Source organism: Catharus ustulatus, chromosome 21 (assembly GCF_009819885.2).
Source record: "Catharus ustulatus isolate bCatUst1 chromosome 21, bCatUst1.pri.v2, whole genome shotgun sequence".
Taxonomy (NCBI): domain Eukaryota; kingdom Metazoa; phylum Chordata; class Aves; order Passeriformes; family Turdidae; genus Catharus; species Catharus ustulatus.
This window is the reverse complement of record NC_046241.1, coordinates 2416092-2442569: the sequence shown is the minus strand read 5'-3', so window position 1 is coordinate 2442569 and position 26478 is coordinate 2416092. Positions and strand designations below refer to the sequence as shown.

The 26478-nt window shown below is 50.9% G+C and overlaps 1 protein-coding gene across 19 annotated transcripts in view; it reads right to left on the bottom strand.

The window, feature by feature from the left end:
* Positions 1-1529: 1529 nt before the first annotated feature.
* Positions 1530-26478, bottom strand: part of CACNA1B (calcium voltage-gated channel subunit alpha1 B) — a 292874-nt gene continuing 267925 nt past the window's right edge. For 15 of the 19 annotated variants that reach the window (XM_033077555.2, XM_033077560.2, XM_033077565.2 and 12 more), the window contains 10 exons: positions 20003-20111; positions 17606-17713; positions 15770-15879; positions 14315-14442; positions 12688-12814; positions 11504-11614; positions 9878-9913; positions 7498-7705; positions 7146-7357; positions 1530-5511 (listed from right to left, as the gene is read on the bottom strand). In XM_033077555.2, coding sequence (XP_032933446.1) covers positions 4984-5511; positions 7146-7357; positions 7498-7705; positions 9878-9913; positions 11504-11614; positions 12688-12814; positions 14315-14442; positions 15770-15879; positions 17606-17713; positions 20003-20111 — 1677 coding nt within the window. In that variant the 3' untranslated portion in view covers positions 1530-4983. The remainder of the gene's footprint in view (positions 5512-7145; positions 7358-7497; positions 7706-9877; positions 9914-11503; positions 11615-12687; positions 12815-14314; positions 14443-15769; positions 15880-17605; positions 17714-20002; positions 20112-26478) is intronic. The other 4 variants (XM_033077562.2, XM_033077572.2, XM_033077556.2 and 1 more) reach the window with 3 other exon arrangements.

The following is a 26478-nucleotide window of genomic DNA, read 5'->3' as shown; positions in this document are numbered from 1 at the left end:
CTTGGACCCAAAGAACACAACTGGAATAAAGAGAAAGAAAAGAAAAAAACAAAATAACAACAACAACAAAACAACTTTAAAAGGGCACAGTCACCAAAAGGCTTTTTAGGATTTTAAAAGCCCTGTGGGTTTGGAGGTCTCTGTGACCCAGGTGTGAAGGGCAGAGGTTGCTCAGCTCTCCCCAGGCAGATTCCAGCTCCCCAGGTGGTTGTGCTGAAGTGAATCCTGCAGGGTCCCCTCGGCAGTCGGGGTGGACACTGATCCACTCTGATTCCCAAATTCTCCACTTCAAACCTTCCCTTGTACCCTGCTCAGAAATCTCCATTTCATGTTTATTTCAAAAACTTAATAAAAATCCTGCTCTTCAGTGTCATCAGCCAAGAACCCCAAACCCCACACAGACCACACCACAAGCCAAGGAGAGTTCTCCTGCCCCAAACCTTGCTAACCATGAACTGTGTGACCTCAAGCAAAACATCTCCTTCCCAACTCCAGCCTGACCTGGAGATCAGGGAGCTGGGACCTTTTCCTTTCATTCCACACCAAATCTCAGGTGAGACCTTGAGTGGTCTCATCACAGAAAAGACGTAACAAGACAGAAGAAGAGTCAAGACCTTGTGCTCTAAAAAGTGCTCTACAGCGTCCAAGAATTTTGGAGAGTCCTTGGTGTTGTGTGACACCAGAAGACCCCCAGAAGGAGGAACACAGTGGATTTCTGTCCCTGGAAAGGAATGAGGGGGATTCTCCTGTTACCCAGAGAAATTGGAAGTTCTTTCCTTCTGTCCTGACAGCCTTTGGGTTTTTCTGCTCAGTGCAAGTGTCGGAAGTACCAACTTCCAATTAATCCCACAAGTATGATTATGACTAATTCTGTTTTCTCCAGGTGCTACAGCAGGGCCTGGACACGTGGCAGACTCTGACACCAATCCAACCCCTCACACTGCTGGTTTCAGGGAGCAGGAACACCTGCTGGAGTGGGGTTAGGCTCAGGGTTAGAGCTAAAGGAAGCCACATATCCAGCACATCAAATTATCTGGGCTGGATTTAGGGTTAGACCCTTTAAAGGTGCTCCAGTCCAACCCTTCTGGGATGAGCAGGGGCACCTTCAGCTTGTTCAGAGCCACGTCCAACCTGACCTTGAATGTTCCCAGGGATGGGGCATCCACAGCTTCTCTGGGCACCCTGTGCCAGCATTTTACAGGAGAAACACCCCTCAGTTAAAAAGCTGGCAGGAATCAATCACTGCTGGGGGTTTAACCCTCTCCTTTACAGTTCTGCTGCCTGTTGGACTCTGTGCTGGATCCACACCACAAAATTCCAAACAGCTCCCTACTCAAACCGAGCATCTGTGGAGCCTCTACAGACAAAAAAACCCCACAGACGTGGCCAATTCCTTGCAAACTCCCAGTCTGGGATGCAGATTGTCCCTCCTGTCACTCCTGGAGGCGGGCAGGCCCTTGGAGCCAGCCCTCAGCATCTCCCTGTCAGCAGGCACACCGCACACACCGTCTGGGAATTGCGCACGTTGGTTTGTTTTTTGCTAAGTTTTTATTTTAATTCAAGGACTTTGCTTCATACAAAATGGAATTGTAGAAACAACTGCAGAATTCAAAGTTTGGCTGATAAATATTACTCAGGCAGCAAACTAGGCAATCACAGAACCTTTTTTTTTTCTCAATTTTTTTTTCCCCTTATTTTTTTTGGGTAAAGTTCCGCTTGTGTTGCATGGTTGGAACTTTGATCGTTTTTCACACTGTTTTTTTAAATATAAAGTTTTGCAACAAACCCCCAAATTTATATCAAATATAATTAAAAATTAACAACTGATGAATACATTGTATCAAAAAAGTACGAAGATAAACATTTTCCATGCACATACTTTTTATAGATATGTATATATGTATATATATTACATGCAAACATTACTTATTCAAAGTACAGCCACTACGAGACTGGTTCTGGATGCAGAAAACTGATCGGTGCAATTCAAGTTTGGCAACTCACTATGAGGATTCTTGGAAAGATGGAGAGACAGCAGAGAGGCTGTAAAAAAATGTCAGGAAAGGGTTATGGATAATTGTGGTCAGGCTCGTCTGTCACTGCCATCGACCCCTACAAGGCGGGTGGAGGATTTGGACAACTTGAGATTCTTCTGTCTAATAACTGAGGTGACCCAAGGCTGTGTTAGTGCAGGGCTGGGGGTTTGGGGATGGAAAATGGGAGAAAAGAGAATTATTCCGTACAGAAAGGCATCTCTGTTGCTTTCCAGTGTGGGTTCAGTGTTTGCATGCACGGGCAGAGAGATGGTGTTGTCCCTTCCCCTCGACTTCCTGGAGTAAAATAGGAATGTCCCCTTGGAAAATTTCAAATAAAGTGTTTGTGCCTTCATTTCAGGAAAATGTATAAAACATTTGGTCACAATCGTGCTGAAGCCTGAAACAGGAAAATCCAGCAGCTAAAGCTACAGATGGATGGAGGTCTTTGCGTGGTGGGGGGTGTCCGGACGTGTCATCGGTTGCATAGCCCTCCTTTGGGAATGCCAGGAACGCCAGCCGTGACCCCTGGCTACCACACTGCCTTAATTCCGAGTGCACACGAGTACAGAGACAGAGATACACACAGGAGTTATCCTTTAGCAGAATCCAGGGATGAGATCGGCCAGAGATTGCTACTGAACAGAACGAAATTAAAACACCGGAGGGAACAAAACCAGGTTGAGTTTCCTCACGGGAAGAGCTACAGGAGATGTGAAGAACCACCCTAGAGCAGACTGCTCCTGCCTGAGGCTGCCAGGCTTTGCTGAGAGCACGAGAGACCTCCTGAGCGTTTTGGTGGCATCTGATCCCCTCCAAGCACCCCAGGGACAGAACAGATCACCAGGGCCAGCAGGACTTCCACCCATCCCACGCGACCGCTGTGCCTGGAGAAGTTCCACAGCTCTGGGGCTTGGGAGATCCTCTGAAAAAATTCACCTCTCCAACCCTATCCTCTTTCTTAGCGGTGTTTTTAGGGATGTGCCCAGCACCTCCCACCCTCCCCTCCTTTCACCTTTAACCTCTCCACGTCCTCTGGCTGCCCTGTGCCCTGAACCAGCCCTGCAGGGGCTCAGCAGAGCCCTGGGCACGAGGTCCTGGCCAAGCCTTGCCCCCAGGCTCCCTCCCCACCAGCACAGTGCGTTTGCCCCTTTCCCAGGCTCACAGTGCAGGAATCCACACGGGCACAAAAGAAAGAAACCAGCCAACACAAGAGTCGTTGCAAGAACGCAGAAATCTCATCCCTGAGAATCAGAGTTAGAGGTTTGGATTATTATTATTATCATCATTATTTTTTTAACTTTCTCTTATCAGGCAATATAAAACAACTCACTCCAACTGCCCTCCACACCAGTGATGCATGGCCAGAGCTCTGTCAGCTCTGTGGGAGATGCTGCTTCCCCTGCAGGAGCACCCCTGCAGGTGCTGCCCTTTCCCACCTGCATTTCCTCCACTGGGCAATGAGCCAAGGCCGGTTTTGTTTGCTGCAATCGCTCCCCTCCCACCCATAAAAGTATATCTATATATATATTTATATATTCTTTAAAAAAAAAAAATTAAAAATAAAAAAGAAAAGGCCAACAAAACCCAAACCAAGCCCAAAGCACGTTTGCCTTCCCCACTGGAAGCTCCCAGCCTGGGGCGCAGTGTCCGGGCCGTGGTGACCCCAGGGCCCCTCCGAGGCTCCGGCCCCAGCCCCCTCTGCCCTCCCCACGCTCGCCCAAGCTCTGATGCCTCGAAGCAAGAGGTTGCATCGTCACTGTGAAAGATTTCAAAGGTTAGGCACTTAGTAGTGAACAACTGGAGCATTCGGTAGAAACGGTGGGACCTGGAATGACAATTGGACTAATTCTCTACAGAAAGAGGAAATTTTTTTCTGGTTTTTTTTTGTTTTTTTTTTTTTACTGTACAATTTACAAAAATGCACACAATGAAAAGTTAAAGTTCTATCTAATAGCTTGATATAAAACCAATAACATTTCTTCTTCTCGCCCCTACGCTTTTTTGTTTTCCTCTTTTTGTTTGGGTTGGTTTTTTTTGTGGACTTTTTTTTTTTTAAGTTGTTTTTTGCTAAATCAAGCTTATATTGTAAACAAGACAAAACAGTGAGGGCGTGTTGCAGTCAACAGGAGAGAGGGATGGATTGAAGTCTCAGCAGCAAGGAAACAGTCCTTACAAAGGAGCTCTCTTGTGGCTTTACCGTGTGTCAGTGTGAAGGACCCGATGTGGTGAGTGACATTAGAGACCCCAGGGCAGCGGTGTCACAGCAGGGTCAGCTCGGGGGGTGGCACCAGCTCTGCCCTAAAGGAGTGCAGTGGCTGAACATCAAGTCCCAAAGGACTGTCCTTTGTTCTGGGCTGTGTTTCTCCTCTCCCAGTTTCTTGGGTGCATCACTTCCTTCTCAGCGCTCAACGAGACAGAACGCGGGGGGCGAGCGTTGTTCGCGCGAGTCCCTTTGCGACCCCCGGCTCCCACCCTGGCAGCGGGGAATTATGATGGGAAATTAATTAAGAAATAGCCCAACAAAACTGCGCCAATCTCGAGAAGGACCCACAGTTCTGCTTTTCCACTGTGGAAGGTGAGGATCGCTCTTCTCCCGGCTCCTCGCATCCGCGGCCGGGGTGGCGCCTGGTGCGTGTCTCGGGACTAGACAAGGCAGTGGGGAGGGGGCAGAGAGGGATGTGCTCCTCCTGCTGCCTTCCCCAGAAGGAGGGAGCCTTCTTCCTCCATCTGTCTAGTGCAAAAAAACCAAATCAAAAAGAAAAAAAACTAAAGAACAACAGAGGAGAGAGAGGCTGCAGGGGCACCTCCGGCACCGGGCGCTGAGCAGTTCTCGGGGCTGCCCCGCCGGCCGCCTCTGGCCCCGGGCCCCCGTGGGAGCTCCCAGCCCTCCAGATGATAAAACTCATCCTTATTAAGCACGCACACCTCGCAGGGTTCCGCCGAGCCGCTAGCACCAGTCATCCTCATCGGCTTCGTGGTAGTAACTGCGTCCTCTGGCGCCGGGGCCCGTGCTGAGCCCCAGCGTGTAGTGGTACCCATTGGGCACGCGGCGGATTTGGTGCGACTGCGAGGTCAGGGAGGAGACGTAGGAAGTCCTCGAGGAGCGGCCCGAGTTGGTGGCCACGGCCTCCTCGAAGGTGAGCGTGTCCTCGTGCGCGGCACGCGGCGGGCTGGCGGCGCCGGGGTCGCGGTGGCCCAGGTAGGGGTCGGAGCCGATGCGGGCCACGGCGGGCGGGGCCGGCTGCTGCTCCCCCCGCAGCAGCGCGTTGTGCTCGGACAGCCCGCGGCTCAGGCGGCCCGGGGAGAACGTGGGGGTTTGGAAAGTGGTGAAGTGCACGGGCGAGGAGTTAGCGGTCTTGTAAGTGATGCTGGGGCGGGGGGTCAGTGGAGTCTGTGGGAGCTGCCTCCGACCCCGGCAGGGGGTACTAGCACCAGATGTCGACAGCAAGGGGCTCCCATTAACTGAACCACTGCCCTACATCAAAATTGGAACAGAGCAAATCAAAAAATAAAAAAAGGGAAACGCCGGACAAACACAAAGGCAGGCAGGTATCAAACAGAAGGAGAAGCAACAGAAGGCGGAGACAAGTCACAAGAGGAAAGAAAAGCAAAAAAATAAAAAGAGAGAGTTTAGACAAGCACAGTCGGGGGGGGAGGCTCTCAAGAGATAATTTAACACGAGATGTGAAGAGCTGGAGAGTTCAAGTCTGGGAGCAGTAGGAACAGAGAGGGGCAGAGCATCGGTAGGACGCAAACTGGGACACGGCTCCAACAGAGGGGACACTGCCCGGGGAGGCACCCACAGCATACAGGGCTCAACATGCGCCTTACCTGGCCTGGGAGCAGCTCAAAAACCCCGGTTTTGGGAGGTTTTTACAAATTATTGTTGGTTTTTTTACAGTTTAGTTTTGGGGTGGGTCTGTGCAGAACTTCACCCCACAGTTGTGGGTGCTGGGTTTGTGGGAGGTTGGAAAAAGATGAGCTTTAAGGTCCCCTCCAAATCAAACCATTTTGGGATTCCATGAATCTATTTCTGTTGCCAAAACTGCATTATGGATTGTTACTATTATTAGTATGGATTCTGCATGGGAGGAGGATCTGGGTGACTGTTTTTGCAGGTTGGGAATGAAATATAGCCAATTTCTTAAAAAATAACAACCAAAAGCTTTTTGGACCAGCTTTAACATGTCCCTTTAAGAGAAATGCATTCACATTCTCTTTTAATATTACACCTTTGATTTTGGAGTGGTAGAAGAGTCTGCAGCTTCCTGGGTTACTAATAATGACCTGTGAGAGTGAACTAAGCTGCAGCAATTTACACAAATGCCACAAGTGAGAGGAAAGGGCCCTTGTCTTCCCATTTCTGTTTACATTCTCCCAAGGCAGGACATGAGTGCCAATCCCTCAGCCTTTCCCAATGTAACATTTTGAGACCAGACCTTTAACTTTTAAAGAGCTCATTTTCCTTCCCCTCACCCCATCAGGCTGTCAGTCACTGCTTGTTCTGCCCTGCCTGGCTCTCCCAGGGACCAACAACACTCCAGCATCAGGGGAAGCTGCCCAGCTTCTCCCAAGGGCCTGAACGCCTCACAGTTACCAAAGAAAGGAGAATTAAATTTTAGCCTGGAGAGAAGGAGGCTCAGGGAGAACCCTTTTGGTTTCAACAACTCCCTGACAGCAGCATGGAGCCAGGTGGGGGTCAGGCTCTGCTCCTATGTAAGAGGAAGTAGGATGAGAGGAAACAGCCTCAAGCTGTGCCAGGGGAGGCTCAGGTTGGACATCAGCAGGAATTTTTCCATGGAAAGTGTGGTCAGGCATTGGAAGGGGCTGCCCAGGGAGGTCTGGAGTGCCCATCCTTGGAGGGGTCCAAGGAATGACTGGAGGTGGCGCTCAGTGCTCTGGGCAGTGACAAGGTGGGATTGGGCACAGCTTGGACTCAGAGGATTTTTCCAAGCTTGGTGTGAGGCCCCAGGCAGAACCTCAATGTCTTTATCAGCAATGCCTGCCCTTCCTTCCCCTTCCCACCTCCTCCAATTCGAACAAAGCTCGGAAAAGCTGCAGAAATGGCTGGCAGGCTCAGGGCTGTGTCCCCACCCTGGCTCTCCTCACCTGTCTGTGCGGGCCGTGCTCCGGGCCCCCGTTGGGGGACGTGGGCCTGCTCTGCTCAGCAGATTTGGGCTGGGCGCGCTCCCGGCTGCCGTAGCGGTCGCACGAGTAGAAGCGCTGCTTTTCAGAGGAGGACGAGGAGTGCTGCTTCCTCTCCTGGGAGCGGCCACGCTCCTGCTTCTTGTCCTTGGAAGAAGACTCTCCAGACTGGGCTACTGGAAGGAGAACGTTGGGTAGGGATGACCAGTGTGTGTAGGGTGGGGAGGACCCCAAACCCCACCTGAACAGAGGGGACAAGGGACGTCCATCTGCTCCCTGCCCTCCCAGGGATAAATCCTCATTTCAAAGCACTCACCAGCTTGTCCATCAGGCAAGTGATGGGCGGCCCTATCCACGGACTTCTGCTTCTTGTCCTTGCGCCGGTGGCAGCGGTGGTGGTGGTGGTGGTGGCCCTGCTCCGGGGGCATGCGCTCCAAGGAATACTCGTAGAGGTGCATGGCGTGAGGGCGCTGCGGGGTCAGCGTGGAGACCGAGCGCTTCATGGGGCTCGTGTCCGGGATGGGCTGCAGGAACAGGGAGGGACAGCGGGGTGAGGGAAGGAGCCGGCCCCGCTCGGCCGCCTGGCTCCCAGCAGGGAGGGGTCAACAGCGAGAGAAAGGGGCAAGGAGGGCAAGGACAGAAATGGGTAACTGGAGACAACCAGAATGGGCAGGAGGGTTTGTGGGATGAGGACTGAGTGTGAGATTTGGGGAGTGAATGGGATCTCCAAGTGCCAATCCATGGGATCACGGGAGCAGAGGCACAGGCAGCACTGCACAGCCACAGGGAGCTCGGCAGGGACACGGGGCAGGGCAGCAGCCAAGTGCCTCACAAGGGGAATTCTCCAGGCTCCAGGGCCTGCAGCCCAAAGCAGCTCCAAAGAGGAATGCAGGTAGCATTGCTGAGCACCACACAGAGGAGGAGAAAAATCAGGAATCAGGGTGAGGTACAGGCCAAGCCACCAGGAAATGCCTTCTATCTCCCTGCAGTAACACAGCTCCAAACAAATATTTAAACCTCTCGTCTCAGCCTCACTCCCTGAAGCCCTTTGCCTGGGGCAAGGATAGTGTGCACATCCTGCAATCCCACCAGGACAACTCCAGAAAGGAATGCCTGGGTTTGCTATTGCTGTTTTAGAAACATTTGTGTTCAAACATCTGCGCAGTGAGAGCTATAACAGCATTGCTGCAACCCCTCCCTGTGCCAGTGGCAGCTCCAGACCCTGTTCTGACAGCTCCAGACCCTGCTCCCTTCCCTTTAGGTACAAAACCTCACAAAGGTTCTGCAGAACCCCAGCCAAGTGTCCTGCAGGACAGCTCCTCTCACAGCCTCTGCCCAGGGACAAAGCTCAGGAACGAGGGACAATTCCCACATCTCCTCCTCTGCTGGCCTCTGCTTGGCTCTGTGTGGGGACACCACCTCATCCATCCTCTGCATGCCTCCCTGGGAGAGACCTCAGAGCACAGCACTCCAGCTCAGCAGTGAAATTCAGGATGTTCCCCAATCCCTCAGCCTCACACTTGTTTGAATTCCCAATCCAATAAGTGCCTCCAACAACAGCTCTCAGGGAACATTTACTCTGCTCACTGTAACCTTTCCTAAGAACTCTGTATTATTTTTCCTGTCTGCTCTCTTTTATTTACTTATCCTGAAATCCAGATCTCTGCTTCCCTGTGATATTTACCCAAAGAAAAACCAATTGTTTCACAGTTCTGCACATAGTTTTGAGCGGAAAAAACCACTCTCCCTCCCCTTGAGGGCAGATTATCCTGGGTGTAAAGGCACGATCTGGGCAGTTATCCACATTTTGGTGCTTCCCACTGAGGGGCAGCTGGGATCCTGGTGCTGGAAGGTTTATCAGAGGCACAGGGCTGGGATAAGGGAGCCCAGCACAGCCTGTGGCGTGGCCCTGGAAGCACAAATTCCATCAGCAGGACCATGTTGTGCTGCTTTTGTGTCACCTCATTTGTGTGGGCAAGAAATTATACTCGTGAGCTTTGTACCTGTCCTTGCCTAGTGCTGAGCCTGCAGCTGGGGGGAGGCAGGGGGGCTGTAAACTGAACAGCCTCATGGGCAAAAATAGGAAGCATTTTCCACTGAAAACACATCCAGATTTTCAAAATCCCTTCAGGGGCTGCCAGGAAGAAAGTAACAGAAAAATCCCAAACAACAAACAAACAAAAGAGCCAAACAACCAAACAAAAAACAAACACAAAGATTGACAAGAAATGAACATTTCTTTTTGGGCTTTGGCCCTGCTTCCATGCTTATTCCAGGGCCAGAAGTCCCACTGACACAATCAGTGGCAGTGCAATCCATCCCTTTTCCATAAATCCTGGCAAGGCTCTTGTTACGGGAGGCACAGGCTCCCAAAAAGCCTCGGGAGACTGCCTGCACCCCTGCAGAGAGCTCCTAATTGCTTCTTCATTACCAACCCGACTGTTTTCGCTGCCTAAATTCCTGAGAAACGAGGCATGAAAATAAACAAATAAAAGAAAAAAGCAAACCACCCACCCACCCACCCCCTGCTACCAGAGCGAGCAGCGTGCAACCATGGATCGAGGGAAAAGTGGGGACAGAGAGAGGCTGTGCCGGCAGGACTCCAGATGAGAGGGGAGAAAAGTCAAGGGTTAAAGGAAGGTTCATTAATTGCTAAGATGAGTTTAATAGGATATGATTTAGTGCAAACTACATACTGCCAGGTAACTCCCAGGTGACCGTGCTTTGCTCCTCTGCAAACAATTCGGACAAGGTGAGGGACATTATTGGAAGCAGCCCCACAGTACAGCCAGTGTCAGACATCAGATGTGCAGCAGATATGATGACGACCAGGGAGGGAGGTGATGAGGGCAGGACAGCAAAGAGGGAGGGTGGAAACACAGGAGGGTTTTTTTTAAATAAGTGGAACATAAAAAGAGAGAGGCAAACAGAAAGGGAGATGTCCAGGAACAGAAAGCGTTGCAAATAAGAGTTAGAAAGAACTCAAAGTTTGGGGAGGGGCAGAGCAGCACGTGAGAGGGGGGTGGAGGGCGTGGAGGGGGAGACACACACAGAAAGGACATCAGTTATTCACCCAAGCTACAACCACTGAACATTGCATTATTAAATGGGGTTAGATCTGAGATTCGGGGCCTGATCCACAGCCAGGTGTGGCACGAGGGGCAGTGACACCTAGGGACACAACCCAGGCTTCTGTCAGGGACACTCCTGCAAACACCTGGCTGGCAGAGAGAGGAGCTTCCCAAGGGAAGGAAAGAGGCTACCTGTGGTCCAGAATAAAGGACAGCTTCTGGGAAGGGGAAAGGCTTTGCTTTGTGGGCTGTTGCTTTTATTAAGCACAGTGATGTGTGCTCCTGATAATTCTGTAAATCCCAGGGCTCCCACAGAGGCTGCAGCTCCTGGAGCCAGGTGGGAAATCCTCTGGCTGGCAAGGGGCAGCTCCAGCACATTGGCAGAATTCCATCTGTTGGAGCTGCTGCTGTGTGTGCACAACACAGGGTTTCACTTTAGGGTGCAGCAGATCTTCACATTCTGCTCCCCACAGAAACAGAGCCCAAGGCCAGGCTGCTCCCTCCTGGCTGTGTGAATCAGGCCCTGCAAATGGGGCAGGACATCAGTGGTGAGATGTGACACAGGAGGTTGGGACAAACAGCAGTGATCGTGTGAAATGGCCAAAAATGATCTGTGACATCCTGCACAATAAGCAGCACCCACAAGCTGCAGTGAAAGCCAACTCTAGTGAGGAGATTTCTTTGAAAAATAAGTTAAATCAACTAGGGAAATCTTCAGCACCAAATTACTGGCCAAGGTCACAGCACAGTGTGACAGTGTGACACACTCAGTGTCCCAGAGCAGCTCCCTGGTAGTGCCTGTTACTGCTGCATCCACCTGAGTGTCACAGCACATCTCCAGCGTTTGGTAAGGACAGGGCACAGGAACATGGCTTGGAACCCATGGGAAATGGGCCTTGTCCCCAAACAGTGACCCAACACTCCTGGGTGGCCCAGCCACAGAGATCATCCTGGGCTGCTCTTTGCTGTAAGCAGGGAGGAGTAAAACTGGGGACAGGGCTGTGAGTGCACAGGATAGCTGCCACTCCTGCAGGGAATCACTGCCACACCCTGCAGGGAATCACTGCCACTCCTGCAGGGAATCCCGGCCATCCCTTGAGGGGAACCCCAGCCATCTCAGCACAAGGCCTGGATTCCTGTCTCCACATCTTTAAAAAAACATATTCCCAAGCCACTTCCATCTCGTGACAAGCAGAGAGAAGACGCTGAGCTCCTGGCCGGCTCTGTCCCCCCTGCAATCCCCAGTCTCACCTGGGTTTCAGCAGCCAGGCGGGGCATGGAGGCCGCCCGGCCCTGGCTCTCCAGGCCTGGCTGGGGCTCTCCGTTGGCAACTGTGGGGCTGATCTCCTTCATTTCCACCACCTGAGTAAAAACATGGAATGGTTTCAGCAGCAAGAACAGCAGCATCAGCTTGGAAGCCACCATCAGCTTCTTGCAGTTGGATGTGACTGGGAAGAGATGCAGCTCAAGAGCTGTGCAGTGCCCAGGTTCCTCTGCCCTCATGGACATCCCACAAGCACTGGGATGGGCTCTTCCCCCAGCCAGGAGCCCCAGCTGGGAAACACCTCAGGTCATTCTGACCAGAAACCCCTCATCTGAGCTGGGACAATGTGCAGCTTTGGTACCTCTCACGGGGCACCATTTGTTGCTTTGTGCCCGAGCCCCCTGAGAGAGACGACAGGCACACCATGATCCTTTCGACCAAAAAAAAAAAGAGAGACTTTATTCTTCTTCCCAGTTCCTTTTATCACCTCCTAAATGTTTCTCTTTAAGCTCCTGTGATTGACCCAAAGTCTGGCTGTCCAGCCCCCTTTTGATCAATTTTGGCTGTAAGCAGGGACCATCGGACCAGCTCCCTAACTTTTCTCGACTTTTCTCCTGGTGGGCTGTGTCCCACCAGTGTCCTTTTCCACAGCTTATACTGTGACAACTGGGATTGGGAAATGGGAAGAGAAAGCCTGAGGTAGCAAGACAGAATTCCAGGAAAAGCACATCCAGATCAGGCTGCCAGGTTTGGGGTTTCTCCACAATGCTGAAGCAAACAAGAGGCAGAGCACTGCTTGTCTCAAGGACACATTTCCTGCTAATGCAGGTCCCCTCATCTTCACCTGTTTTTTCTAAACACTTTCTAAAACTTTGAAATTCACCACAGCTCTAAAATCTCCCACACCTCACCCTGTCTTCACACGTTTTTTTCCTAAGTATTTTCTAAAATTTCTTAAATTCTACCACATTTCTAAAATTTCCTGCATCCCACACCATCTTCACCTGCTTTTTAAAAACATTTTTTTAAATTTCTGGAGTTCTACCACACCTCTAAAATCTCCTACATCTCACCCTGTCCTCACCTGCCTTTTCTAAAACATTTCCTTAAATTTCTCAAGTTCTCCCACTGCTCTAAAACCTGCACCTCCCCCTTCCCCCCATTTGCTCACCCTCTCAATGGGGATCTCCTCGGAGTGGCCTCGCTCAAAAGCTGGGCTCCTGGTTTCATAAAACACGTCCTGGGTGCGCTGGGTCCCCCAAGAACTGGACTCTTTGATCCCTCCCTCTGGGGGTGGCCTGGCCAAAGGAAAAAGAGGGAAAAAGATTCATTCTTTTGTAAACAGATTTTGCTGAATTTGGCAAACCACACTCAAGCATCCTTTGGGGTTGCACATGTGAAATCAGTTGTGGGATGGGGACAGTGGCTGATGAAGCTCCAAGGTCCCCTGGGTTTTTCCCTGTAGAGCCTGAAGATCCCATGAGAACAAGGAAATCAAACCAACCATGATTTTATTTTTTTTCAGGAATTAAGGAAAATTACTGCTGCCACTTAATCCCTGATAGACAATGAAGAATTGGGGAGTTCAGGCTGATTTTGTGTGCAGGACCAGCTGGACACTGGTCAAACACCTCAACCATACTGAAGTCCTTTCACAGCTGTCAAGTCTGGTGTTGGTTTCCCCACCAGGATTATTTGGGATGTTTAAACCTCAGCTGTCACTAAAAATCCATAGTGCTCGTGATCCAGAGGAAAATCACCTGGAGAGCAGGAAATGGAGAATTGATTAGGGATCACTGGCACTAGGACTGTCTGGAATGCTCTCCATGAAAAGATAATTTTCCCTGTGTTGTGGCAAGTACTTGCTGTTGCCCAGTGCCACAAGCTCCAGGGATGAATTTATTCCCAAAGATCTTTGCATCCCAAAAACTCATTGCTGGAATGGTTGGTGGAGTTTACTTGGTTGTTTTCCAATGGTCCCAAATTCCTGTGAGCAAACCCACACTGGGAAGCTCCAGTGAGGATTCATGAAGGAAACACCAAGATCCCAACACCACCAGCACAGGGAGCACGTTGGATCCCAAAAACCTGGGAGTTTTGAGCTTTCTGTGCTTTTTTGGCATTGACCCACAAGGGAACACTGCTTTTGACCTGAGGCCTTGGAGAAGGCTTCCAAATTTGAGTGAGGGAGTTAAAATCATGTTGTGTAGTCAAAATAAAAGCGTGTGATTTCATATGCTGAAGAGTTTTCAATTTAGTGCTTTAGAACACAGTAATAGGTAAAGGACAAGATGGAGGGGTTTGTTGTTTCTTTCTGTCTTCTTCCTTATTCTTCATGGTTTCAGGCAGTATTTCTGGTTGGACAGTTGGTGTTCCACTGCAGGTCACAAGAGTTTGGTTATTGGGTCAGAAGTATAAATAATATAGCTGTTAATTCTCTATGGGACTGTTTAGCTTTAGAATACCTTGTACCTAGCTAGGTTCAGCTCCATTTTGCTCACTTTTAGCTGGTAGCTAGAAGTGTTGCAGAACTCTCTGTACTTTAGATAAGATTTAATAAACAACCAAGCCTGAATGTGAGAAAATCCATCTCCTTTGTATTTTTAATCCCAACTCTAAGTAAAGACAGAAGAAAATAATGACAAATCACTAATTAAGAGTGCCAATACCACATGTACAGGAGCAGAGCCACCAGCAGGGACTGTCCCAGCCTTGGTGTCAGCAGAGGCACGGGAGCAGCAGTGGTGGGTGGGGTGAGCCCGAGCAGTGCTGGCTCAGGGGGGCTCAGGGATACTCACAGGGCTCCCCCGTTGTTGAGGGAGGCCGAGCTCTTCTGCCGCAGGAAAGCCTTGGCGTTGCTGAAGCTCGTGGGCTGGCTCTGCTCCAGGGTGGCCTTCAAGGGGTGGAACAGGGACACTGGCCCGGGCTGCCAACACAAGGGAAGGTTGTCAGAGCTGCCATGGGCTGCGGGGCTTCTCCTGCCCCATGGAAAGTGCACTTTGCCACCCTGGGACAGCACAAAGGCCACACCAGCCTGGGCACGGCTGGGAGAGGCTCTGAGGGACACCAGGTACCAGTCCTGCTTCAGTCCCCTTCCCTCTGAATGTCCTCTCAATTCCTGCTTCAGTCCCCTTCCCTCTGTTCTCCCAATTCCTGCTGCAATCCCCTTCCCTCTGTTCTCCCAATTCCTGCTGCAATCCCCTTCCCTCTGAATGCTCCCCCAATTCCTGCTGCAATCCCCTTCCCTCTGAATGCTCCCCCAATTCCTACTGCCATCCCCTTCCCTCTGTTCTCCCAATTCCTGCTGCAATCCCCTTCCCTCTGAATGTCCTCTCAAATCCTGCTTCAGCCCCCTTCCCTCTGTTCTCCCAATTCCTGCTGCAATCCCCTTCCCTCTGAATGCTCCCCCAATTCCTGCTGCAATCCCCTTCCCTCTGAATGCTCCCCCAATTCCTGCTGCAATCCCCTTCCCTCTGAATGTCCTCTCAAATCCTGCTTCGGTTCCCTTCCCTCTGAATGTTCTCCCAATTCCTGCTGCAATCTCCTTCCTTCTGTTCTCCCAATTCCTGCTTCAGTTCCTTCCCCTCTGTTCTCCCAATTCCTACTGCCATCCCCTTCCCTCTGAATGCTCCCCCAATTCCTGCTGCAATCCCCTTCCCTCTGGATTCAGGGCACTCCCCATGGATGGGGCCAGAGGGGCTGAGCCACCCCAGTGGCTCTGGGTGGATCTGTTGTAGCCATCCATGTATGGGACAGATCAACACTCCATGCTGGATACCCGTACTGAAAGCAACAGGTGTTTGTTCTGCTGGAAAGAACTGGGCTTTCAATGCCAGCTGGGTGAAAATATTTTCTAGAATTCTGAAAAACCTTCGAATTAGAGCCAAGAGTACTTTGAATAATTCCTATTTTCAAAAATAACTTAGGCCTTCTATAGCCAAACTATCAGTAGCTTTCAATAGTTCTTTGGTCTCCCAAGGACATCTTTTGGTGTTCCCTAGGCCATTTTTAAACACAATATTTAGACTTTCAAAGATCAGTTGTCTTATTTTTTTGGTAAAGATCTTTCTTTACCAGAAAAGGCAACTACAATGATTTTCTTAAAATACTTTTTGAGACAGACTTTCAGGAGAGATTTCCATTTTTGAGCCAGCATTTTTAATCCCTGCCTGGAGGGGCAGCCAGGATGAATCCTGCTGGTGATTCCTGTTAAAGCTGCCCAAGAGGGAGGATGAAAAAACCCCTTTTAGTACCTGGCACAGGCCCCCAGGGGGCTGGACTTGCTCCCTGCTGTTCTTATTCTGCTTGTAGAAGTCAAATATCATCAGGGCTGCGTAGACCTTCCCCACAGTCATCTCATCAGCTGCCAGAGCACGGGGAAAACACAGCAGAGACATTCCAAGGATGAGGAGAAGACAGGAGTAAGAAATAACAGCAAATGGGTGTGAGAAACAGGGAGAGGCAGGAAGCAACATGAGAATAATGAGGTAAAACAGGCACAGAAAAGTAGACAAAAGAAAAAAAAAAAAGAAAAAGAAAAACAAAGAAAAGGTTACAACAGAGTATTCAACTCTGCCTGGTGCTGCCTTGCCTTGGTTTGGGGCTCTCTGTGGCAAACACAGGGATTGTGTAGGAAAAACCAGGCAGGAAAACTCAGGGGCATTGTCAGCATTGCTGAGAGAATTCCTAAATTCATCCCAGACCCACAGCCTTGCACCTGCTTCACTGAATTACAGCAGATGGGCTATAATATTTAATTTCTCCAGATGATGTTTTTTCACCCTCAGAGCCACAAGACAGCCTTTCCCTGCTCTGGAGCACTCACCATGGAAAAGAGCCGATATATAGGAATCAAGAGAGGAGGGGAGGGAAAGACTTCAGCAGTCACAACCCACTGATTTGCACCTCCTCAGCTCCCCCATTTTCCTTAATTAACAATGCCTTTTTCTTAATTAACAATGCCTTTATTACTCTACATTGCTTCTCATTAATCATGAATCCAGAGCTAATCAAAGTAACAGCAAACTTCCCATTTTCTCTGCATTTTTGCCCAGGACATCACCAAGTAACATAAAAATCTTTAACCCTCAAACACCTCACATCTGATTCTCTAAGTCCTCAGCAAGCTTTAACTTTTCTTCTCCCAGTTTTTCTGGAGCTCAAAAGGCAGAAATTGCTCTCCCACCCTGCAAGGCACAGGCTGGAGGCTGACAGGGCTGGGGAAAGCTCTGGGAGAGGCCACACAGGGCATTGGTCTCCTCTGGGGACTGTTTGGGATTTGGGTTTTTCCATGCACAGGACATGTCCTGTGCAGGGGAGTCACACCTAGAGGTGGGCTCAGCTTCCCCAGACCCTGTGGGACAGAGCCAGGGCAGCACAGAGGCTGCCAGGGAGCTCAGCTGCATCCTCCAGGTGACCCAGATGGGGCTTGGCACAGACAGGAATGTCGGATTTGTCTTTACAAACAAGCTCTGGGTCTGCTGGTGGATAGAAACAGCACTGAGAGATAAAAGGAACAATGAGATGGATTCCACTGATTGATGAATGGAAAAAGGTATTTGCCTTTACAAATAAACTATAGGTTTGCTGATAAATGAAATTGAGTAGTGGAAGATGAAAGAAGCAGTGGGGGAAAACCATGAATTCTATAAGAATTAAAAATTAAAAGGGAGGGTTGTACATTAGAGGGGAATCTCAGGTATCAGGTGTTTGGGAAGTCTGAACCTCTCAAGTACCTCAGCAATGAGGAAAGAGAGAGGGAAATGAGGCTGGGAAATTGGGATAAAAAGGAGGCTGTGCCCTCCAAAAATCTGAGAGATCCCAGGGGATGCCCCATGGCCTCTCCCTTTATTCAAGTAAAGCAAAAAGGACTTCCCTGTCTCCTTTTTGGACATAAACCTCTGGTGATTGTGGATTCATTTCCCTGGCAGAACAGAGCAGGGAAGGAGGGAGAAACCTCATTTGGGGTTGAATAGGGCAGACAAGGAGGGAGAAGCCTCATGTGGGGTTGGATAGGGCAGATGAGGAGGGAGAAGCCTCATGTGGGGCTCCTGTGTGTCTGGGACAGACCCAGTGCTTGAGGCACTCACGTTTGTGAGGAGGCACCAGCAAATCCAGAGTCTTCTGGGACAGGTTGGGCCAGACCAGGGAGATCTCCTTCCTCAGCTCAGCATCGCACTGGTGCTGCTTCACACCGCCTGCAGGGAGGGAGGGGAGCAGTGAAAGGCAGCCCTGTGCTGGCAGCACATCCCACTGTGGGCACCCCCCTCCATTCCTTGGCCAGGGAGAGCCAGCACTGCCTGCCCTGCCCAGGAATTCTCCACGGCAGAAGGGCAGGAGCTCAGCAGGACCATCCTGGCCTCGCCCTGGGGATCCTGAGCAGGGACCTGGGACTTGAATTTGAGCTCAGATTTACTCCACAGAGCTGCAGTGCCTCTCCTTTGGGCAGCAGCACCTCCCAGGCGGGATGCAAAGGACCCGGCCATCAATCACAAAATCCCACGATCACAGATTGGTTTGGGTTGGAAGAGACCTGAAAGATCCTCTAACCCAACCCCCCGTGCCATGCTCAGGTTCTCAGTGTCCTGATGGATTCCAAACCTCTGCCACCAGCTCTTCCCAAAACCCCTGGCAATGACACACGAGTACAGAGCTCTGCACCCTGAACCAGATCAGAGCCAAAGCTCAGCTCTGTTCCAAGGGCCAAAGCCAGCCCTAAATGCACACCAAGTGATTAAAGGCTGGGTGAGCCCCGGGCCAGCTCCAGCTGAATTCCCCACGCAGCAGGCAATTAAAGAGTTCATCTGAATGACACAGATTATTTTCCTAAAGCAGAGTGAGGGGAGGGGGCTCTGGGTACTCTGTTACACCGTGGTTTGAACTCCCACACGGGAACTCATTAGGGAGGTTTATTAAGGGCCTGTTAAACCCACTAAAGACTCAATTAAATGTAGCACATGAAACCTATGGGAGCTCATAACAACAAAACAGGTCAGAACCTCACACCCCAGAGCAGAGCTAAACCACAGAAATAATCCGGGCTATCAGCTGAGCTCTCCTCTGGCTCACTTCCAATTTACAAAAGGGTGGGGGGAGCTTTTCCACTTGAAAAAGCCTGACAGGTAACCAGAAACCGAAAATTAAACAACTCTCAGCATCCTTATCTAGGAGTTACACCTGAAATAAAGTGCTGGCTCTTAAAGTCACAAGAAATCCTAAAAGCATCCATGGAAATGAGTGTCTGATCCCTGTCTTGATCCCACTCCTTTGGGGAGCCCCAGGCACCTCAAAATTGTGTCTTCTTCCATAAATGCCTCCCCACAGCATCAAAGGCAAAGTTCAAGCAGCATAGGAGGGAGATTAACTCAGATGTTTGCACTGGCCTAAAACTGCTTAGGAAAGCACAGCAGCCTAACCCTGCCTTGCTCCCTGCTCCTGAGAGCGTTGTTAGCTCCTGTTAACTTTTAAATTAGGTGTGAGAGTGCTTAGGGCAGGCATGGCTTGCCTGTGACCCCGGCCAGGCTGATGGAATGGGGAAACGACCCGAGAAAAGCCCGGCACATTTCATTGCATCGCAACGTTTAATAAGGGGCGAGTAAACGCCTGATTAACCACGGCAGTAATTACATTTATCTCAGGGCAGAATGTGCTTCAGGGCACTTGGAGTTCCTGCCTCGCTGCCAGCACGGAGGGATTGGAGAGGAAGGCTGAACAGCTCAGAACAGAGGTGTGCAAACTCATTTCTGATTCAGAGCAAGGAGACACGTCCTGGGCATCTCCTCCCAGGGCTCTCTGCTGGGAAGGGCAAAGTTCCCCACTTCTCATTGCCCCCCAAAGGCACAGCGATGCTCAGGACCCCTCTGTCCTCTCCCCCAGCTCCCTTGTCCTCAGGTGTTGCCATGGGAAGGCAATGGGGAGATGGGATTCCCACCTGGGACAGAACTTGCACGGTTTTGGGACAACACCAACACCACAGACTTCACTGAGTACTCTGAGCTGGATGGCACCCACAAGGATTAAGTCAAATCCTTCAATGAATGGCCCATCAGGGATCAATCTGAGCTCTTGGTGCTCCTGGCACCTTGCTCTGACCAACTGAGCCCATCCTGGGGGCAGGAGCTGGGCTTTGAGCCTATGTGCTCTCAGGAAACTCCAATTTTCTCCCGGTTTTCTGGGGCTCAGATGGCAGAAGATGCTCTCCCGTCCTGCAAGGCACAGGCTGGAGGCTGACAAAGTGGGGAAAAGCTCTGGGAGAGGCCACACAGGGGATTGGTCTCTTACTGGTGCTGTTTTGTTGTTTTTTTTTTTTTTCCCATGCACAGGAAACCTACAGCATTATGAAACCCTCACCTACAAGAGATTTCAGCTTTCCTAATCCCTGTGGGACCATGCCATGGTCTCAGAGGATTCCAAGGAGCTGAGCTGCCCTTGGCGAGTCTGCTGCACCCTCCAGGTGCCCCAGCCACCCGTCAGCCCCTCCCTCTCACCTGAGGCCAGTTTGATCTCCAGGGCTGTTCGGATCAGGGCCATCAGCGTGGAGGTGAAGTGCACAGTTAAATCCTCAGGAGAGATGGGCATGTTCATCCTCACCAGGCGCTGGGGACACACAGGGCTGCCTGTCAGTGGGGGCCAGCATCCTCCCCCCACCCTCTCTGCACCCCCAACACATCCAGAATGCAAACAGGAAGGAACTTTTTGTGTGCTGAGCTGAAATTCTTCTGCACATGGCTGTCAGCTCCTGCACAGGAGCAGGTTTGGGGTAGAACTTCAGTGGTTTCAGCAGCTGAGGGATTTGCCAGCACTGCACTGCACTCCTACAGAGCTCTCCCAAGAGGGGCCAGGTGGGAGCTCCCATCCAATCCCATTTCCTGACTGTCTCCAGTGGTGTCTGCAGCATCCAGACATGTGGCTCATACCTGTCCCACCTGCCAAAGCAGCGTGCTGAGGAGATAAAAACCAGAAATCCACCTCCTCCACCCTTTCCTACACCAGCTGGCCTCAGTAAATCCTTCACCCAAATCCTAAAACAGAACAAAACAGGGCATGGCACCACTGACTGAAGTAAGATTTGCATTTGCCACCCGAGGCTGCAGCCCCATCCCAAATGTGGCCTTGCAGGGAGCAGGATGTGAGGAGGGCACTGCCAGGGACAATGACACTGTGAGGGCTTTGTGCAGGAGCTGTGCTGTCCCTGCAGGAGCTGGGATGGGGGATTTTGGTCCCAGCCTGAAGCACACTGGAGTGTGGCTCAAGCACCAGGAGCAGTGTGGAGTTGGTGACAGGTAAAGGTGACAATGTCCTCCCTGCTGGGGACACCTGGATTCTGGCTCCTATCCCAGTCACTGAGCTGCACAGCTCCATCCAGAGAGGAGAGCTGGATTAACATGGGCAGGACTGCAATTCCCACCCTGTTCTTGCAATCCAAACATGGAATCATCCCTCACTATCAGTATTTTCCAAGATTTTCGGAGCTGGGAGCAACTCATTCCCCATCACCAGCCACCTGTGGCAGGGCAAATCCATTCTTCTCCTAAGCAGGGAGCACCTGAAGTTGCTTTGGAAAGCCTGGAGCTGCTAGCAGCAGAGCAGGTCCATGCTCCAAGCCTTGCTGATAACCTCAGCATGTACTGAAAGGATGGAATTCTCCTCCTTCAGCAGCCTGATGATTCCTCAGCTTTGAGGGGCTGCTTGAAAACCTCCCTGTCTGGACCTGTATCAGACAAACCCCGTTGTTTCTGTTCTCCAGAGGGATTTGCAACCCAAGGAAATCCCTGGGTGTTGATCTGCCTGAGCACAGCCTCAAAAACCCAGTGGCAGCTTGGCCTGGGCCGCTTGCTGGGGAGAGGATCCATCCCCCTCTGAAAGCTGCCTGGGCTGTGATTTACATCCTCTGTGTGCCCAGAAACGCCTCTGTGTTTAACACCAGCCCCCAGACTGTTGGAGGTGCCAGCTGCCCTCACCCCTTGGCTCTGGGCACTGCAGCACTGGGCACAAGCCTGGCACTGCTTTCAGAGATGCAGATTTCTGGGGAAAATCTGCAGCAGAAACTGCTCTGCTGAAGGGAACGTGGTGCAGGGACCTGCTGGAGCCTCAGGCAAGGTCAGGGGCTCAGTGGAGCCCTGACTGCTGCTCCTGTGTTTCCCCCAAACCAAACCCCAGCTGGGGCATGAAGACTTGGCCAGGTTTTCCATGTCTGGAATAACATCCCTGCTTAGAGAATCTTCCAATTTCAATTTCCCAGATCTATGGGGTCGAGCTGCCTTAGAATCCCAGATTGGTTTGAGTTGGAGAAGTTAAATATATTAAATATCATTTCACTCCACTCCCTGCCAGGGGCAGGGACACCTTGCCCCATCCCAGGTTGTCCCAAGCTCCATCCAACCCGGCCCTGGACACTTCCATGCCCTCAAAGAGGGCAGACCCAGCCCTGGCACCTTCTGCCAAGGAGACAGTTCCCCCCAGGGGGACACTTGGTGGTGTTGACATGAGCAGACAAAGGGCACAAAGTGCTGCTCCAGTGTGAAATCTGCTCAGAGGAGCTGAGATCCCTTTGTTTATCTATTGACACGTTTCCAGCTCTCACTGCCTCCTGCAGGGAGAAGAGATCACTGTAACCACGTCCCTGTCACCTAAAGTCTGGGACACACCACTGGGATCTCCTGGGTCTCCCTCACAGCATGCCCAGAGGTTATTCCATGTCTGCCCAGCCTCAGGGACAGGGAAATCAAAGCCCAGCCTTTCCTCCCCTTTCAGTCACAGTATCGAGTGCTGGCAACACCACAGGGCTTTTTTCTTTTCACTCACATCGAATGAAACAGGATTTAATTCCAATTCTGCCCTCAGCACACAAAAAGCTACAAAAAACATCAATGAGAGCCCACAGTTAGCAATCACAGAGTGCCACAATCCCACTGGGGTGGGAGAGAGTTAAGGGATGCAGAGAGAAAGAAGATGCATGGAATTGAAGAAAGAGCAAACAAGGAACAATTCCCCACAGAAGAGCTCTATCCTCACAAAAACCATCACCAAAAACCACTTTGTGGCTGGCACATCTCAGCCTCCCCAGCCACTTCCCAGGCTGAATTCCCAAAGGATACAGATGCAGAACACAGGCCACCCCCAGCTGTACAGGGCACTGCTTTCCCCCTCAGTTTTAGGGGAAGGTTTTCCAAGGGGATTCCCACTTTTGGAAATCTGGCTGAGCAAAACCCACATTTTGCTGCAAACAGGCACCTGGAAGAGGCTCTCCCAACCCATCCTGGTCTTCCTCCCTGCATTTCCCTCTGTGCTGCCATTTTCTCCATCCCAGTATCCCAACTGCTGGAACAGGTAACTCAGACACCTGCAGGCCATTGGAATTCCCAACCTGAGAACCCAGCAAGGAGCAGAAGGGGGTTTGAGTCGCTCCTCCATCAGAGATGGGAGCTGTGATGGGGTGAGTCCCTGGATTCACCTCCCTTTGTGCCCTGCCAAGGTGAGCTGCAGCTTGCACCTTCCAGCTGCCCATTTCTTGGCCAAAAAAAAAGCCATAAAATAAGAGGGAAATGCTTCAGAACCTGCAGCAGCCAAAGCCACCCAAGATCCTCCCAAAAGCAGTGAAAATTCCTTTCTTGGAAGTCCCTGGCTTGAGAAAATCTGTTCTTTAAATGAATGTGTGACATGTCTGAGCTCCTGCTGAGGATGGAGCAGTTGGGGAAAAGAGAATTGATTCATCTTGGATCCAAAATAAACTTGCTACCAGGGTGGTGAGACATTGCTCACCCCAAATCACCCTGGGCACCCAGAGGAATCACCCAGACACTGGCACAGCCAGGAGGGATTTGATCCCTGGTGCCATTTCCCAATACCAGAAATGCAGCCAAAAAGCTGAAACAGCAAACAAAAAAGAAGTTATATTAATTTTTTTTCCTTCCAGTGTTACAAAATAACCTTATATATAAAAATATCTCCTTGTTCAGAGCGTGAAATTTCAAGCCTTTTCAGGCTAATTTTATCTGTATTTAATTCCTCTCCATTTCTAGAGGATTAATATAAAATGAATCCAACTGAAATTGGTAACATTTCTCAAATTCAAAATATTCTGCCCGACCCAAAATTTCTCCTTGAAAAATTCAATCAATAACTTTTGATTTTCATCCTGAACTGGGCTAGAAGAAAAAAAATCTCAAGTTTTCTCAAAGACTTAGGGAAAGAACATAGGTAAAAAAAAAAAAAAACAAAAACCAACAGAAACAGTTGTTAAAGGTGTACTCAACTTTAAAAAATTAACTTCCCCCCATTTTTTGTTGTTTCTTCTACCTGAAGTTGTGCTTCAGGGCTGTGTCAGAGCAGTGGCTCATGGTTGGAAAGAGGTTGAAAAAATTTGGGAGGGGAAGGAGGAAAGAAAGAAAGAAGGGAAAGAAAGAAAGAAGGGAAAGAAAGAAAGAAAGAAGGGAAAGAACCCAAACAAAACAATAACCAACCAAAGAATCCCAACAACAACAAAAATAACTGAACTAAACCTAAGAGAAAAAAAATCCTAATTCCAATTCGGATAATTTCCCATCTTTCTGGAGCCCAGAAGGAAATTTGAGGAGCCTGCTGCTCCTTCCCTGCGCTGATAAAGAACGCGCAGCGCTCGGGATGCGCTGGGAATCGCCAGCCGCAACCCAGGGGCGCTGGGGTGTAGGAACGATGGATAAAAAAAGCAGGATAAAAAAGGTGGGAAGGTGCCGTGAGCTGGCAGGAGAGGCCCCCCAGCCCCTCGGGGTGCCCGCAGCCCCTCTGGTGCCCGCTCCGCTCTCCCGGCCGTGCCCGGGATCCGAGCGCAGCCCGGGGTTGATTGGGGCGGATTTGGAGCTCGGTAATGCTCGGGCAGGAGGGGCCCCAGAGGCAGGAGCAGCCCTGCTCTCCCGAGTCCCCTAATTAGCGCTGTGTTGATAACAAGGCTGATGAGAGCAGCGCCGGGACCGCCTCCTGACCGCGGCCGGACCCCGAGCGCTGCTTTAATTGCCAATTAACAACGGCAGCGCTAACGAGCCACCAAACCTCTGTGACAGGAATAAATTCCCTTTCAGCTTTGCTCAGGAGCTGCTTAGACAGCGGCCCAAAAGGCAGGGAAAGTGTTGGAGGAATAGGGGAAATTCATCCCGGGATCAAAGGTGTCTTGCTGGCCTGACCCAGAAAAACTCGCTGCACCCTAAATCCTCTTCCCTGGCACATTTATCCGGAGGCAGCTGGGAGAGCAGCACACAGTGCCTGGAAAACTACTGGCACCCCGACGGATCTGAATTATTAAGAGCACCCCATCAGCCTGTGGGACAGGAACTGCTCTGGGAATGATCCCCAGACAGGAATAAATTTAGGACAGTGGAGCGCTGCTGTGGGAAATGAGGTCAAGTTTGGTGAATAAATTATTTGCTATGAATAATTCACCCCGACCTAGTTGGAATGATTCTACTCTGATTTAATTCTGCTGGCTTTGGAGAGGCTCTGCATGGCCTTCACCCCTCTCACTGTGCCCAGCTCTGAGATCACCCCAGGAATCCCAGGATGGTTTGGGTTGGAAAGGACCTCAAAGCTCATCCAGTGCCACCCCCTGCCATAGCAGTGAGCAAATCCTAAGACACCAGAGTGAAATCAAAGAGGTTTTCTTCCTCTTTTCATCTGATGGGATAGAAAAGACTAAAATTCATGGAATCACAGAATCTTTTAGGATGGAGAAAACCTCCAAAATCATTGAGTCCAAACACTGATCCAGCCCTACAAGGCCACCACTGCCCCATGTCCCCAAGTGCCACATCCACATCTGTAGGGTTTTAAATCCCCCCAGCAGTGGTGATTCCACCACTGCCCTGGGCAGCCTCTTCCAGGGAATGAAAACTCATTAAATGAGGAAATTCCTGCTGGTGCCCACCCTGCCCTCCCCTGCCCAGCCTGAGGCCGTTCCCTCTCCTGTCCCGGTTCCCTGGAGCAGATCCCAAATCCCCCCGGCTGTCCCCTCCTGTCAGGGAGTTGTGCAGAGCCAGAATTTCCCCCTGATCCCTTTTTTCTCCAGGCTGAGCCCCTTCCCTCAGCCTCTCCTGGGGCTCCAGCCCCTCAGTGCCCTTCTGACTGTGAGTGGCCCAGAAGTGAGCAGGAATTTGGGTTTCCCAGCCTCTCCCCCAGCCCAGTGCAGGATAGAGCTCCCTGCTGCCCCAGCACATCCCCAGCATCCCATGCACCGCGGGGAAGCAGCAGAGCCACGCACACGGAACTGCAGAGGCTGGTCAGGCTGACCAAGGAGAACCAGAAAACAGCAGAAAGGAAGGACAGCAGCCAAGGAGGCTGCAAAGAGGGGAAAATCCAAACAAAAAACGGTGTGGACGTACTGAGAAGGCAACAAAGACACGGGGAAAACACACAAGACCTCTGAAGAGGACTGGGGAAAGTAGACATGGAAAGAAAAAGGGGGGATGTGTGGGGCAAAAGAGCTGGACAGAACAGTCAGGGGGTTCAAAAATCAGAGGGAGAGGGTGAAAATAGGGCAGAGACAAAGCCCTGGCTGCTGCTGGCACTGACTGAGCTACACCTGCAGGAGCAGGGGCTCGATGCCCTCTCCAGGCTCTGGGGAGGGATTTCAGTGCCCGGGATGTTTCAGTGTCCCCCTGAGTGTCTCATCACTTGGGAGTGGGTGTCACACGAGTGACACCACTGGGACAGCTGGCAGGAGCAGGGCAGGGCAGCCACATCCCAGCACAGCCATGGGGGAAGATGCCCAGCACCAATCCAGGGATGAAGTGCAGGAGGGAAGCAGCAAAAACCAGTCCTAACCCACGAGGGTTTAATTTCATCAGCCCAAAGTGCAGCTTTAATCCATGGGGAAAATCCTGATCTTGTCTTAAATCCACAGTTTGCAGTTCAGGGCTCTTTGATAAGGGGAAATGAATGTGATCATCTCCAAACTCAGAGAAATCTGATGTTCACCTAGGCTGGAGCTGTTTGA